Source organism: Vanessa atalanta, chromosome 16 (assembly GCF_905147765.1).
Source record: "Vanessa atalanta chromosome 16, ilVanAtal1.2, whole genome shotgun sequence".
Classification (NCBI taxonomy): domain Eukaryota; kingdom Metazoa; phylum Arthropoda; class Insecta; order Lepidoptera; family Nymphalidae; genus Vanessa; species Vanessa atalanta.
In genome coordinates this window covers 2,879,315-2,893,838 of record NC_061886.1, presented here as the reverse complement: position 1 = coordinate 2,893,838, position 14,524 = coordinate 2,879,315, and the positions used below count along the sequence as shown (strand labels likewise).

The 14,524-nt window shown below is 32.7% G+C and overlaps 1 protein-coding gene across 2 annotated transcripts; it reads left to right on the top strand.

Moving 5' to 3' along the window:
* Nucleotides 1-93: 93 nt before the first annotated feature.
* Nucleotides 94-13,198, top strand: LOC125069739 (sialin). Of its 2 annotated transcripts, none has more exons than XM_047679305.1 (11): nt 94-472; nt 3,587-3,801; nt 7,408-7,498; nt 7,741-7,889; nt 9,621-9,768; nt 10,244-10,410; nt 10,802-10,951; nt 11,397-11,529; nt 12,004-12,159; nt 12,762-12,847; nt 13,023-13,198. In XM_047679305.1, exons 1-11 carry the CDS (start codon nt 439-441, stop codon nt 13,191-13,193), a joined length of 1,500 nt encoding a protein of 499 aa, XP_047535261.1. In that variant the 5' UTR covers nt 94-438; the 3' UTR covers nt 13,194-13,198. The 2 variants fall into 2 exon arrangements, with proteins under 2 accessions (XP_047535261.1, XP_047535260.1); XM_047679304.1 differs by having other exon boundaries at nt 187-472; nt 10,799-10,951.
* Nucleotides 13,199-14,524: the final 1,326 nt, after the last annotated feature.

The following is a 14,524-nucleotide window of genomic DNA, read 5'->3' as shown; positions in this document are numbered from 1 at the left end:
ATATGCTTTTAATATATCTTATTTTCGATTCAATTAAGTGACGATGTTAATATATTACGCTTCTGTAAAAATAATTGAATTAATGACGGAAAGGATCTTTCACAATAAACATCATCGATCCTGTCAGCTTTGAAGGTCACCTTGAAAGAGCGCGAAAGCTCAAACGGGGGCAACGAATCACATGAACATCATAAAATAATTTGGGTGCATGCTTGTCCGCACGTTCCACCGGTCACGCTTATAGTATAAAAGTAAATAGAGTAGAGTGGAAAAAGAATTTCATAACGTTGCGTGGTACTTGTACGGGATAATTCTTTAACGTCACAGTTCACAGTCATACTTCATACGCGAAACTTACTCCATCCGTGTGTTACGCGTGTTTTATTTCAGTCGATTTAGTTAATTTTGTTAAGTAAACTATAGTTTTAATTACAAAAAATGGATGTGCCGGCAAAGGGGAATATTTTAGGACGTAAGTAATTAGGGTGTTACTTTTTTTTTTAAATTATATTGTTGTTAAATCAAATAGGTAAGTTGATTTATAAATTTAATTTAAACTTATTTCTACTTTACTTAATGTCTTAATGCAAACTCTTAGTCTCAAAGATAAAATAAAAAATATAAGTATTTGTACTAAGTTGATAAAAAATGGTTTATATTTTTGTTGCGTGTTGTTTATGACACAAGTTTGTTTTTATCGGCTTGCTTTTATTATTTATAAAAATAATTCATAATAATCAGTAACACATTAAGAATCACTTAGTATTGTATGAGTATTTATTTACGTAACTTCGATTTTAAAAAAAAGGTTACAGTAAATAATTATAAACTTTTAAAATACTAGTAGATAATTATAAATGTAAACAATTTTTTTTATTTTGTTTTCTTTATTATGTATATTCTTCTATGATTAATTTTATTTTTTTTACGTAGGTAATTCTTTATTATTAAATATAATAATATTTTTTTAAAAAAAGACTTTCATCATAAAATTATATCATATGAACTAATTATTTCTAGTTTGTATGAAATAATCATTTATATATATGCAACATGCAATTGAAACGATTATTACGCTACAGGTACATCTCTTATGTAAATCAGAGGGCTCAAGCGTTTTTTATTAGAATTTATTTAGATGACGCATTTCATCATACAAGATGTGTAAAACAATTCGTATTGAGATGTGTAAAACGATACGCATTGTTAAGTGTGTGTTCACATATATGTTTTTCTATACATATATAGTTCATTAATTTATTAATCTTAATAAAAATAAATAAGTGATCAAAGATAATTGTTTAATGTAATTATTATTTTCTAATAAATATCGCACATTTATATGCACTTCTCCATTAGTCAAACAGGGCGATTTTAAAGTATAAATAATATAATGTTGTCAATATTCATTATATAATGATATCTGAAACAAAGAAAACAGTTATCGAAATTCAAATACTCAAGATATATTCTTTTTTTCCTCAGTTACAACGCACAAGTCATAATTTATAAAGCCATTATACATATATGATGACATGTCTACACATAATTATTTACTATCCATACAAATATGTACAAACTTGTTAAAAACCATGTTATACTTTTATCAAAAAAATGTTCCTTTGAATTTTTTTCTTGAAGAGCAATGAGAGAAAAATTTTAAGTTCAATGTTTCGAAATTTTTGACGCAAAAAGTACAGATAATGACGCGCTTTGACGAGATAAGGGAGAAAAAAAGTTAGAACTATGTACATGTAAGACATTGGCTCTTTTGTACTGATATTAACAGCGCCAAAAATAAAATAGTTTATAATCCATATTTTTTTTTAAATTATGATTGGCTTAGTATTATGTATGTATGTAGGTAATCTCCGTAATGTAAATGTATGTAGGTAATCTACGTAAGCGTATCTGAATTAGCATTCAATTTTAGCAATTCAGGTTTAGGGTAGTTTTTTACTATTGCAAAAAATTAGAATTAGATCATTAGTTACGCTTACGGAGATTACCTACATACAAACAAACGAATTTTATTTCTTTATAGTATTAGTATAAACTATATTCACAATAAATCTAAATAATTATATAAGTATATGAGAATAAACGATCTGAGTGTTTTGTTAAGAGGTAAATGAAACGTTTGCTCTGCAATATAATTGTACATAAATATCGATCAGTTGCTTAGTAAATAAGGAAAATAGATAGAAAATGGTCATTTCTACGATCGTATTATAAATAAGCCATAACTATTACATTACTACACGATTTAAAATACATACGTAAACATACGTGTGATATAATTCAATTCAAATTAATGACAGAAGTTACCTTTTTTTGTTTTAATTTTTAGAAAAATAGAGGTAGGCAACGATCGTTGACCATAAAGTATTTTCTTTTATTTTCTTGGTCGGAGTAATTGAGTTCTTCACGAGTGTGTTTCATTGTAATCGTAAAATTAATAAAGCAAGATAAGATATTTCAATTTATTTTCTAAGATCAATACAATAAAATAGACGACACATATATTTGTAAAAATGTTAAAGGAGAGAATTTTAAAGATTGCGTGTTAAAACAGGTTTTTCGTTAATCTCTAAATTAAACAACATTCCACTCATCTTTCTAGCCCTTTGATTTTGTAACAAATTATCTTATACTTTTTTAATGACCATTGTAGAAAAACCAGTTCTATTCATACGTAGTCATCCAGTTGGGCCGTTTGGATAGAGCCCAATTTAATATGAATAGATCAGTCTTATAAAATTTACAACTTTTCACTCAAGAGACAAAGTGTACGGTACACTTATTCGCTTCCTAGAAATCTGTAATTTTATATCTACAATTGTTATGGAGTAAACTATCTTGTTATTCCAGTCGAGACGAAGTATTTGAGTATTGTAGTACTGAATATGAGTGTTTTAGTAAGAGATAGCAACAAACCGTGCCAGTAGCTTTGTCTCACTCTCCATTCCCACTTTTAAATCCAATATGCCTTGATATCCATTCGGTGACTTCTTCATTCGTCTGCCTTTTTAATAATACAATAATTTTGTTATGAAATACTAAATGATGTCGATAAGCTGTTAAAACAGAACGATGATATGTAGAGGGGAGAGAAATCTCGTTTTACTATTTGAGTTACAGCACAAATATTAAAAGCATAACAATATCATGATAATTGTCTCGTTCTTGACGTAAATACTATTTTTCTCTAAAACATGTAGAAAGGCAGCTAATAATACTTACTATTCTGGTTTCGTACAGCTGAAATAATTTCATTTTATTGAGTAAAAATAATTCTGATAACCGATCGCAACGGCACCGAGTTCAATGTTCGGAGTGCACAGATGTTCGGAAGAATTAGAAGTTACCGAAGTACAAACATTTTTAATTCAATCGTACCAAAACCGTTAAAATGATTCGAATAGAACTTGGTATGTAGATACAGTAGTACCCCTAACATAGGATACAGAGAATATTATTAGATAAGTTATAATGTTGTAAAACTTTTTTTTACTGCATTCATAAACATTGTATTTATAATCTGCACAGATTTTTATCTCAATGAAAATTTTTGTATTATTTCCAGGAATGGTACCGGCGCGGTATGTCCTAGCGATCCTCGGTTCTATCGGCATGGCGATAGTCTACGGGCTGAAGGTTAACTTGTCAGTCGCCATGGTGGGCATGCTGAATCACACCGCGATAGAGGCATCAGTACACGATGTGCAGGACGATGATAACTTTACCGCGCCAGCAGAAGATATGCAGTGTGACGCTACGGGTAATTCGACTAGTGCGAAGGTAAGCCATATATAGCCTTTTCCAATGGAAGTAGGAAAAAGATAAACAAACCTTACATTTACATATAACATGCGATTTGCTAATAATTCAGCTAACATAAACTCTCTCGACTCTTACTTCTCGACTCTTCTCAGATCCGAATTACGATTCAGTAAGGTTATTCTGTAATAACAAACTCGAAACGTAAATAATAATTCGATCGTGGAATGTAAAAAAAAAGTGATAAGCCGCTTCGTCTACAATAACTACAATATTTAAAGGATGCACGTGTCATGTAGCGTACCCATTTAAGCCGGTTTTCAAAATTTAATGATCGTGATGAGCATGATGCGCCAACGTCAAGTTTTTGTAAAAGATAAACTTTGTAAGTGATAAAAAAGTAATAGACAATGCACAGCCTATTCCAAACGAAGTAGGAATAAAGATAAACAAACCTTAGATTTACGTATTCCATATAATTTGCTAATAACTCAGCTGTGTTGTGCACTACTAAGCGTACTAAGAATGATTAATATTATATAATATAATATTATTTCTACTTTAAATTTAGTTCCAAAATTCAGATAGCAGTTTCGTCGTCGTTCAATACCAATTTTTCGCAAATCCACAGTGAATATCATAGATTAAACAAGCTCTCGACCAATGATATCGCGTCAATTTGCTGTCAAATGTTGTTTATTTGGCTTTTTTCCTGTTATCGTTGGAATAGAGTATATGTATTGTGGTGATGTTATATCTCTTTACAAATCGTCAATGGATCGTAAGCCGAGATGGAAAGGACTGAATTCTTAATTTCACGCTTGACTGTAATAGAAGAATGTAAGAATACCATTGGGAGGAAACATGCCGGTTTCAGAAGTGATTTTAACCCGTATAGATAAGATAGGGGTATTGGAGAGAGCTCGGAATCACTTAAACAAGAGATATTAGTCTAAAAGTGGACTGTTTACAGTTATTCAGAGAAACATATGTCATGAAAAATTAGCTTCTAAAATAAGAGAGAACAGCTATAAAAACGGTGGGAAATATTTTGGCATTCGTTTTTTTAAACTTTATAGTTACAAAAAAAAACAAAAACTAAATAAACAGTCTTAAAGTACGGAATTTTAATATACTATCAACAAATGAAGAGTGGTTGCTTTAAACGTAAATCTTAATAAAATATCTAAATTTACGTTCATTTGTTGTCCTGGAATTGAGAGACAGACATACCGTTTGTGTATATTTCTGGCCACATAATAATAAAAGTGTGGATATAAATGCTTTAATACATATACGAGTGTCTTACGTTACCGTACGTTATTATAGCTGTTTAGTTTTACACTTTTAAAAATGGAGCAACATTTTATAAACTAGCCACTCGTCCCGACTTCTTACTGGTGGCAATTTTTTTTTTTTTTTTACTTTTACAATTTTTCTATCTGTGAGAATCTTTTACTAGATATTAGTAAATAAAATTTATGATTCATTCATTCAGGATATAGAATAGGAAACCAAACATAAACCAAGTAACGGGCAAACATCTGTGGAGAATTTTTTTTTTTTAAAGGATATTAAGCAAGTATAAATAAATAAATATAAATATTGGACAACATCACATACATTACTCTGATCCCAATGTAAGTAGCTAAAGCACTTGTGTTATGGAAATCAGAAGTAACGACGGTACCACAAACACCCAGACCCAAGACAACATAGAAAACTAATGCTTTTTTCTACATCGACTCGGCCGGGAATCGAACCTCGGAATGGCGTACCCATGAAAACCGGTGTACACACTACTCGACCACGGAGGTCGTCAGAAGTAATGATAATAAAAAACTTGTAAATAAATGTAATATTTATTTTAATATAATAAAGCTGGTGAGTTTAAAAATAAAAGAAAAGTTTAATAATAAGCCGTAATAACAACATAATACTACTAATTTTGAAAAACTGTGGCCGATAATAAATCCATCCATACTTTAATCTACATCTATACATATAATAAAATTGGAGTGTATGTTTGTAATATTAAAATAACCCATTTTTACTAAATGCATATGTATGTCTACACGGTACATGTACCAAAATAATTTTTTTTACAATTTTTGTCTGTCTGTCTGTTTGTTCCGGTTAATCTCTGGAACGGCTGAACCGATTTCGACGGGACTTTCACTGGCAGATAGCGGATGTAATAAGGATTAACTACTTTTATTTTAGAATTACATATAGAATAAAAATAAAATCACGCTACAATATCCAAGTAACTTAAATTCAAACAACGCGCACGAAGTCGCGGGCACAGCTAGTCAGAATATAAAATTGACACTCTGACAATTTTTCGATACCCAAATTATCTAAAGGTGGAATTTAGACGATACTTTTTTATTTTGGTCTTTCACTCGAAGTGAAACACGTTCACGTCCAAACAAAAATTTGAAATCAAAATGAATAATAATGATTAAATTAGTTAACCGCTCCAATGCAATCATTATCCAATATTGGCATTTAGTATAGAAATGAACATTTCCCCGTGAACCTTCTAGTTTATTATCCGATATCAAGTTCGAAATCGACTCTAAACATAGAGCTTTACATAGAGAATTATAAACTTCTAGTAATTATTAATAGATTGATATCGAAGGCGTTTTGTTGATTTATTGGAACGATTCCAGACATTCAAATCAAACATCGTTCTTATTGCGAGGAATAATGTTATGAAGAGAGAACCAATTTGTTAAAAAAATCAATAACATAAAAATAATTTGATCTTTCTTCTCTTACTAAACTTTTTTTTAGGTCTAAATTTTGTAAATTAATTAGTCTGATGTCCAGTTACGATATTTAAAAGATAAATCGTTTTTCTTACGGAAACTACCATTCCATCCTACTTAGGGATTAGAAGGTTACAAATTATAAATAGTTAGTTAAATGTATAAAAACTAGTGTTTCAATAAACCGTTTGCCTTGAGCAAAACGTATCATTTTTTAAATTAAGAATAATTAACTTTATTTTAATTAAAAATTTAAATACACTTGATCTATTATTCTCAATTTGAAAAATGACTTGACCCGTTTCAATCAAAGCCGATTCATTCGGTTGGGTCACAACTCGTACCTATAGTCATGTTTATGTCGAATACTTTTCAATAGTATTCAGTGAAAGCGGATGGTTTTATAATTGGCTTAAAGAATTTGGAAGTGTTTACTTTGCCTTGTCACGGACAGCACTTACAACCGTTGTTGACATATCTGAAGTATTTCCGGTTGTATCGGATTTACTATCCATCAGATTATAAGGCTAGACACTATGCATTATAATTTATTTCCCGCGCATTTGGTTAGTATCCTTTAAATTCTGAAGGCCTCTTTGGCGGTAATCGCTAAAGAGGTCATTATTCACCACACTTGTTCTTGTGATTACAATGGCTCATATTTTCTACAAGCCAGAACTAGTCAATAACGGGAATTGTCGTTTGGTGATTTATTTATTTAGCTTGTACGCATAATGCTATTTTGTTGTTTACTAAGAATTATATTTTGTTCACGTGCAACAAAAAATGTTTTCATTTGTAAAATATATCTAAATAACTGTAATGTTTAAAATATTAATATTGATTCTAGGAGGCAGACGGACCTTTTCTGTGGTCATCTGAAATCCAGGGTATCGTTCTCAGCTGCTATTTCTGGGGATACTTCGTTTCACAAATTCCTGGTGAGTTACAATTAAAAATGGACATATGTAAATAGTTTTACTAAATATAATTTAATTTGTAAAAAAAAAACAAAAACGTTTTGCAAATCGAAAATGAGGTACTTACTTTATTTGAACCGACAACGTTAAAAAACAGCAGCACAGTACTTACAATTAGAATTGCTGTAGTGAATATTGGTTCTCAGTTTGTGACATACCGTCATATATGAGGTTTATTGTAAACACAGAAATGCTTTTAACAGGTGGTCGCATAGCGGAATTGTTCTCTGCGAAATGGGTGATGTTCTTCAGTGTGACCATCAATGTTGTATGCACGCTGCTCACACCTGTCATGGCCGAAGCGCACTACGTCGCAGTGGTCATCATGAGAGTGGGCGAGGGGATCGGTGGGGTAAGTTAACTCTGAGGATGATTGTTTGTTAATACTAATAGGACCTCTCCTGACACATTTACCTCGGACATTATGACTTATATGCTAAAATGTTTTTTTTTCATGATCATAAGTAGTAATATGATCTCATATACAATTATCACGTTAATTAGCTATTTGGGTGTATTCCTAATCATTTTTAGTCATCTAACTATCCTGTTCTTGACATCTTCAAAAATTCAACGAAGCTTGGACTTGGTTGATTTCACAAAAATCTTATTTTTCGCACACTTGTTGTTGCTTAGACCGTAAACATTCCAAAATCCAGTGTCACAACGACTCGACAATTGTTGAATCGTATTCGAGCTTGGGCTTTCTTTTAGCATACATAGATGTAAATATCCCGTGTTCCGATAGGTATTGTGCATTTTAGGGAAATATTTTAGTTTTCCTAATGTGTTACTTAACGTACATTTGAGAATAAATGTCTTGCAATAAATGTGGTCGAAAACAAAGTTCGCAGTTGACAAGAGCAAGATTCTTCGCGGATGTTTCTTCTCCCTCCCTTTCCCCTCTGTCTCTTGTAAGACTCTAATAAGTATCATATATTAAAAGCGTAAGCCAATTTTTGTCCCAGTGATTATGGCGGTAGCTGCACAAAAAAAAACTCGATTATGGTTTTATAATGAAGAGCTCTAGTCGTAGATGTGCAGAAAATTAAAGATTGCTATTTACTAAATTGTTACAATTTAACAAAGAATTAATTTAGAGAGCGGAAAAAACTTACTGGCCGGTTAGAGAGCGGTGCTACGGCTGTATAAGACAAAAAGATCATTGAAATAAGTTTTCATAATTTTGGCGCCAAATGTAGATGAATGACTTGCAGTTTACAATGAAATGAAATCAAAACAAAACCGGACATAGTAATAATTCAAAGTTGTAATGTCATTCCCACAGTCCATTTATCTCTTTCTTTCTTATCATATTTTTGTTTTTTAATTTATAATTCGATATCTTTAACAATAACATTGCATATTCTAAAAAACCGAATTATCATTTTATTGGCACCAAATTATTCTATGTAATTATATATAAAGTATATTTCCAGGCATCACGTTCGGAGCACGTGCTCGCCTTGTTTATTTTCGTAATCGTAAAGATTTCATTATCCCGAAAATATCTTTTAGTGTCATTATTCGCTGGCGTATTTTATGAAATAAAATTTGTACTCGAAGATTTTATATTTGTTATTCATATTGTTGTTGTTTATTAGTTATATTAACGATCAAACTGTACTTAATCAAATAAGACTCATGTCATCAGGGCCGGATCTACCAAATTGCATTTTGCACTTAAGCCTAGGGCCCCGTGGATTCAAAGGGTCCCCGGCTAAGTCAAGTCCGTCAAAAATAAACGATAATGCGAAAGGATCCATAACTTTATTAAATTAAACAGATCGTATGGTATGCAGCCCTGTGAGTCTTGCAATTAATCAAACTCATTCAAATAATTTAATGCAAGTCTACGTTCAGATATGTCTTAGGTTGTGTTACCCCTAAGTAGTGTTACCCCAGGGCCCCCTAAACTTACGGTCCGGCCCTGCATATCATGCCGATATTTTACGCAGTAATTAGGAAGTAACGAGTGATAATTATTCAATTGCTTGTTTGCCTGACGATTGTCTTTAAGGTCGTTAAAATGATAATGTAGTCAGGCCTGAGCAAGTCCCTATTCAATAGAATGTTTGCATAGGGCGTGACATTCCCCGCGATGCACGTGCTGCTGTCCAAGTGGGCGCCGCCCGCCGAGCGCAGTGTGATGGCCGCGTTGGTGTATGCCGGCACATCGCTCGGCACCGTCATCTCTATGCTGATGGCTGGAGTTCTGACTGCGACACTTGGTAATTGTAACTTTGTATTTAAACTTAAAAAGGCAATGGTGTCGATTCTGAAAATCCTTCTGAGGTCACTTGCCGGTTCTTTTGCGGATTGGGTGTTGTTTTTTCCGAAATAGTTGGTATGGTAGTTTCTATTTGACTAATAAGTAGTATGTAGTAGTAACAACTTGTAAATGTCTCACTGCTGGGCTAAGGCCCTTAGAGGAGAATATTTGGAGATTATTCCACCTCGCTGCTACGGCTCGAATTTCATTGACATTAGAAACAAGCAGGTTTCCTTACGATGTTCTCGTATACCGCTGAGCACGAGATAAATTATCAGTACCTACAATTATGGAAAGTTCAGTGGTGCTAGTCCGGGTTTTAACGCGAAATCGTCGGCTAGGATACACGCTTCCTAATCACTGGGCCATCTAGAATCTAAAAAAAATATTGTAGGAAGTTAGTCTTTATCTTGTTTTCGGTTCTCGTTGTGTAGGCTGGGAGAGCGTGTTCTATGTGATGGGCGGGCTGTCCTGTGCGTGGTGCGTGTTGTGGGTGTGGCTGGTGCAGGACTCGCCGCAGTCGCAGCCGCTCATCAGTGTGGAGGAGAGGGAGATGATCGTCACCTCACTGGGCGGGAAGGCCAATGATCACGAGCATAAAGTAAGTTCCAAAGTAGTCACTTTATAAACTACAAGCGTAGGTATATAGATATTGTTCATGTACAAAAAATAATAATTTAAGAAAAGGCTTACAGAGCCAATGTCTACGATTACTAGAATCAACCATCATGGCGAATTTGCTTGTCAGTCCAATTATTTAAATAATATGAAAAATATATATTTGTGTATTTTGTTAGTATTCATTGTATAAAACAAAGCTTAACTAATGCTGATGTGTCTTGCCAGTTCTTCTCGGCAATATCTGCCCGAACCAACCCCGTAAAAAGCGCTGGTGTGCAAGCAGTATTTTGGCTTGTCTTTGCCTCAAAAATATTCGAAGGGGTCCGGGTTTCTTAAACCCTCGATAAAAAACGATTATTCTCTTTCAGCAGAAGCTAGCCGTGCCGTGGAAGGCAGTGTTCACGTCAGGACCTTTCCTGGCTATCTTGGTGGCGCACGCTTGTTCGAACTGGGGCTGGTACATGCTGCTCATCGAATTGCCCTTTTACATGAAGCAAGTACTCAAGTTCAACATGACTGAGGTATTGTGTCGAATTTATATAAAGATATTTATTTTTATTGCATCAATTCAGAACTTTGCGCTGTCATTCTGATGTCAATCAAGAGATCTTAAATATTATTTACGGGTTTTTCTTTATTCACTCAAGGCATAAGTCTGTAACATTGTTGAGGATTTTCCTGATTTTTTCTCTTATTGCATAAAATAAAAAAAATCTGATGAAATTTCGGTCATGTGACTTCGGCCAATACAGTTGCATCGAGCTTCTTGGAGATCTATTACATTTAGAAGATGAGATGGTAGAAAGGAAACAATTTTATATGTTATACTTTCAGCATCGAGCGATTACTAAGGTAAAGCTTTCTATAATGTAAAATAAAACTACATGGAAGTGCTCGTGTCTGATGGCGGAGTAGATTAATCTGCCGGTAAGCATCTAAAATAAATAAAAAAATTACGAATTGCAGAATGCGGTAACAACAGCTCTGCCTTTCCTTTCGCTCTGGTTCTTCAGTATCGGACTAAGTCGAGGTCTGGACTGGCTACGCAGTAGGGGAGTCATCACTACCACCACCGCTAGGAAGATAGGCACATTGTTCGGTAAGAACGTAGTTTGAAATAGAAATCTACTTAGAAACTTACTAACGTATTTATGTGTTCTTTCGGATGTAATATGTTACCAATTGAAGTAATATATAAGCTCTGCTATATAGCTACCTATAATAGCAAAAATATTAAGGGCGATATATAATATTAAGATCTCAGTGGATATCAGTGGAAACTGTTGCCATCAATGCTATAGTGTCTTCTGGATTTACACTACGAATGGGTGTTCCACAAGGTATAATTTTAGGATCTTTTTTATTTTAGCGATATATAAATGATTTTTTTTTTTTGATTGATGTAGTCCAAATAAAGAGATCATAATCATCAGAAAGACACAAAATGTCCAATACATAGCTTTTAAGCTAGCATTAGTGGTCCTAATATAATGGGAGCCGACTTTAACGTCGAAGTGTAAGTGGGGGCTAGCCCTGGGCAGGCTGTCGGCCCCACGGTAGCGTGTGTGCGCAGCGTCGCTGGTGCCGGCGGCGTGCCTGCTGGGCCTGGCCTTCGTGCGCTGCGAGCGCGCGGCGGCCGTGGCGCTGACGGCGCTCGGCGTCACGGCCATCGGCGGCATGTTCTGCGGGTTCCTCTCCAACCACATCGACATCGCGCCGAACTTCGCCGGTACCTTATTACGTACATAAGTATCTATCGACGAATCAATTTGTATATGTTACTGTAAAAGCTCGAACTAAGATCAAACTTAAGTTAGTTCAGTAAAACCTAAGATTTATCGACATGAGTTGGTAAATGTAGGTATTTATTATAAAGGGATGACTTTTACCATTCCAACCTAACCTAACCTAACATGTTGATCCTAAGATTTACCAAGTGAATGATGGTAAAAGTTCTAATCCCAAAGTTTTATGGATATTTACCATTCATAATCGGTAAATCTTAGGTTTTACTGGAAAATCTTAAGATTTACCGTAGTTCGCGCTTTTACAGTACACATATAAAGGTATAAGAGAGGAGCAATAGTGATCGACTTTGTATCGTTGTTTGGTACTATAGGATAGGAGCTTGCTCTTATCCCGGTAGTATTATATTACAAATTTTTATGTATACACTTTATTGTTGGAAGGATAAAGTCGTTCTTATATTTTTTCTACACGGACGAAATCACATCAAATAAAATTCATCCGGTCGATATTGTACGAACGTCAATTTAAATTCACAATATACAAAGCAACAAAGTATTATTTTGATCTGTGTTCTCATTTTAGGCACACTAATGGCTATAACCAACACTGTTGCGACGATCCCTGGAATCGTCGTACCAATTTTCGTGGGAATCTTAACTCATGGCAATGTAAGTTATTTTTACAATAAATTCTATTTGGTCCTTCGAGCCGGATTATGAAACTTAAATTCATAAGGATGATCTTTTTTAACTTTTTTTGTTTGTTTTATTATTTAATTATTAAAATATTATTAAATTGCGCCAGTAATATATATATATAATTTAGTTTTTTCTTAAATTGCAGCAAACCATTTCGGCTTGGCGTATCATCTTCTTCGTTACGATAGCTTTGTATGTAGTGGAAATTGTTGTCTACACAATTTTCGGTTCAGGTGAAGAACAGTCATGGAATAAAGTACCGGAAGTTGATGAAAAATCGGAGGGCAAACCGTTGAAAAACGAAGAAAGTGTTTGAGATGAATGCAAAACTATATAAACCAATTTACAGGAAGCATTTCACATAAAAAAAAAAAACAAAATGGTATTCTGTAAAACATAATAATATTATTATGAGTAAAACACTTTTATAAAGTTGTTTTTAAATGGACATATAGTTAATTTAATTCCTAATACTATACTGAGTTAAAATTAATTATAAATTCTAATACCCGTAACGTCTTTACAATTATGTTTATACAATGGTACTTAAATTCATTGTTCTTAAATGCAATTATCAATGATCATAATTATTATGATTATAAGTATAATACTTATTATATAATTCCAACGCACTGTGAACTCAGTTTGTAAGACTGGAATAATTTAACTGATAATTATTTTCTTAGTCAATTTATTTAACAGATAAATTATAAAAAAAATATTATTGTAATTTATATTATTCGAAGTTAGTTCCATTATATATTGTCGAATGTTACTCTAAGATTGCCAAAAGGGAATTTAATCTACATCAACTTTGGTCTATGTACTTATGTATTTTTTTTAAGAAATGTCATATCAAATAGCTTGGTCATAGACAATCATAGTTTTGTCTATAGATTTACAAATGACTAGCTTAAGTACTTTGTATTGAATCTTTATCTCATTTACTTAATATTTCTTTGCAATATAAGTTTCACTAAAATCGAAGTCAAATCGAGTAATAAGTCATGAATAATATATATTTAAAGATATTTTTTAAGACCTGGATAAATGACCATATTACAAAGAGTGTTAATGAGTATATTATTTATATTTTTTAATATATTAATAGTTAGCTATAGTTTTTTTTTTAATAAGAAAATGAGCCAAGATTTTAATCTCTATTACCTAAATATTATTTAAGAAAAAAAAAACTTAATAAATAATATATTTTTGTATAATTGCATTTTTATAAAATAAAAAAAATTGTGTAGCTTTTTTAAAATGTATGATGTATAATGTTGTCTTAGATTTTCGCGATTATTACACATTGAAATAAAACTAGTTTTTTAACGGATTTAATCGCGTATATTAATTATTTTAACATCCCGGGCAGACTGCCCGTGACCACGAACACTGCAAAGTGCTCGAAACGTCGGGATGTTAAAATAATTAATATACGCGATTAAATCCGTTAAAAAACTAGTTTTATTTCAATGTATGATGTATGCTTAATAATGATTTTGTTTTGTATTTAAAATTATTTTGTGCTTGCCAAAGACATTGTACTTAGCTAATAAATGTGATCATTAATTTTATTATATTTTATTTCAATAAGCATGAGATTAAATATATATGCTAAATTAAAATAAGTCTGTGAATAACAAC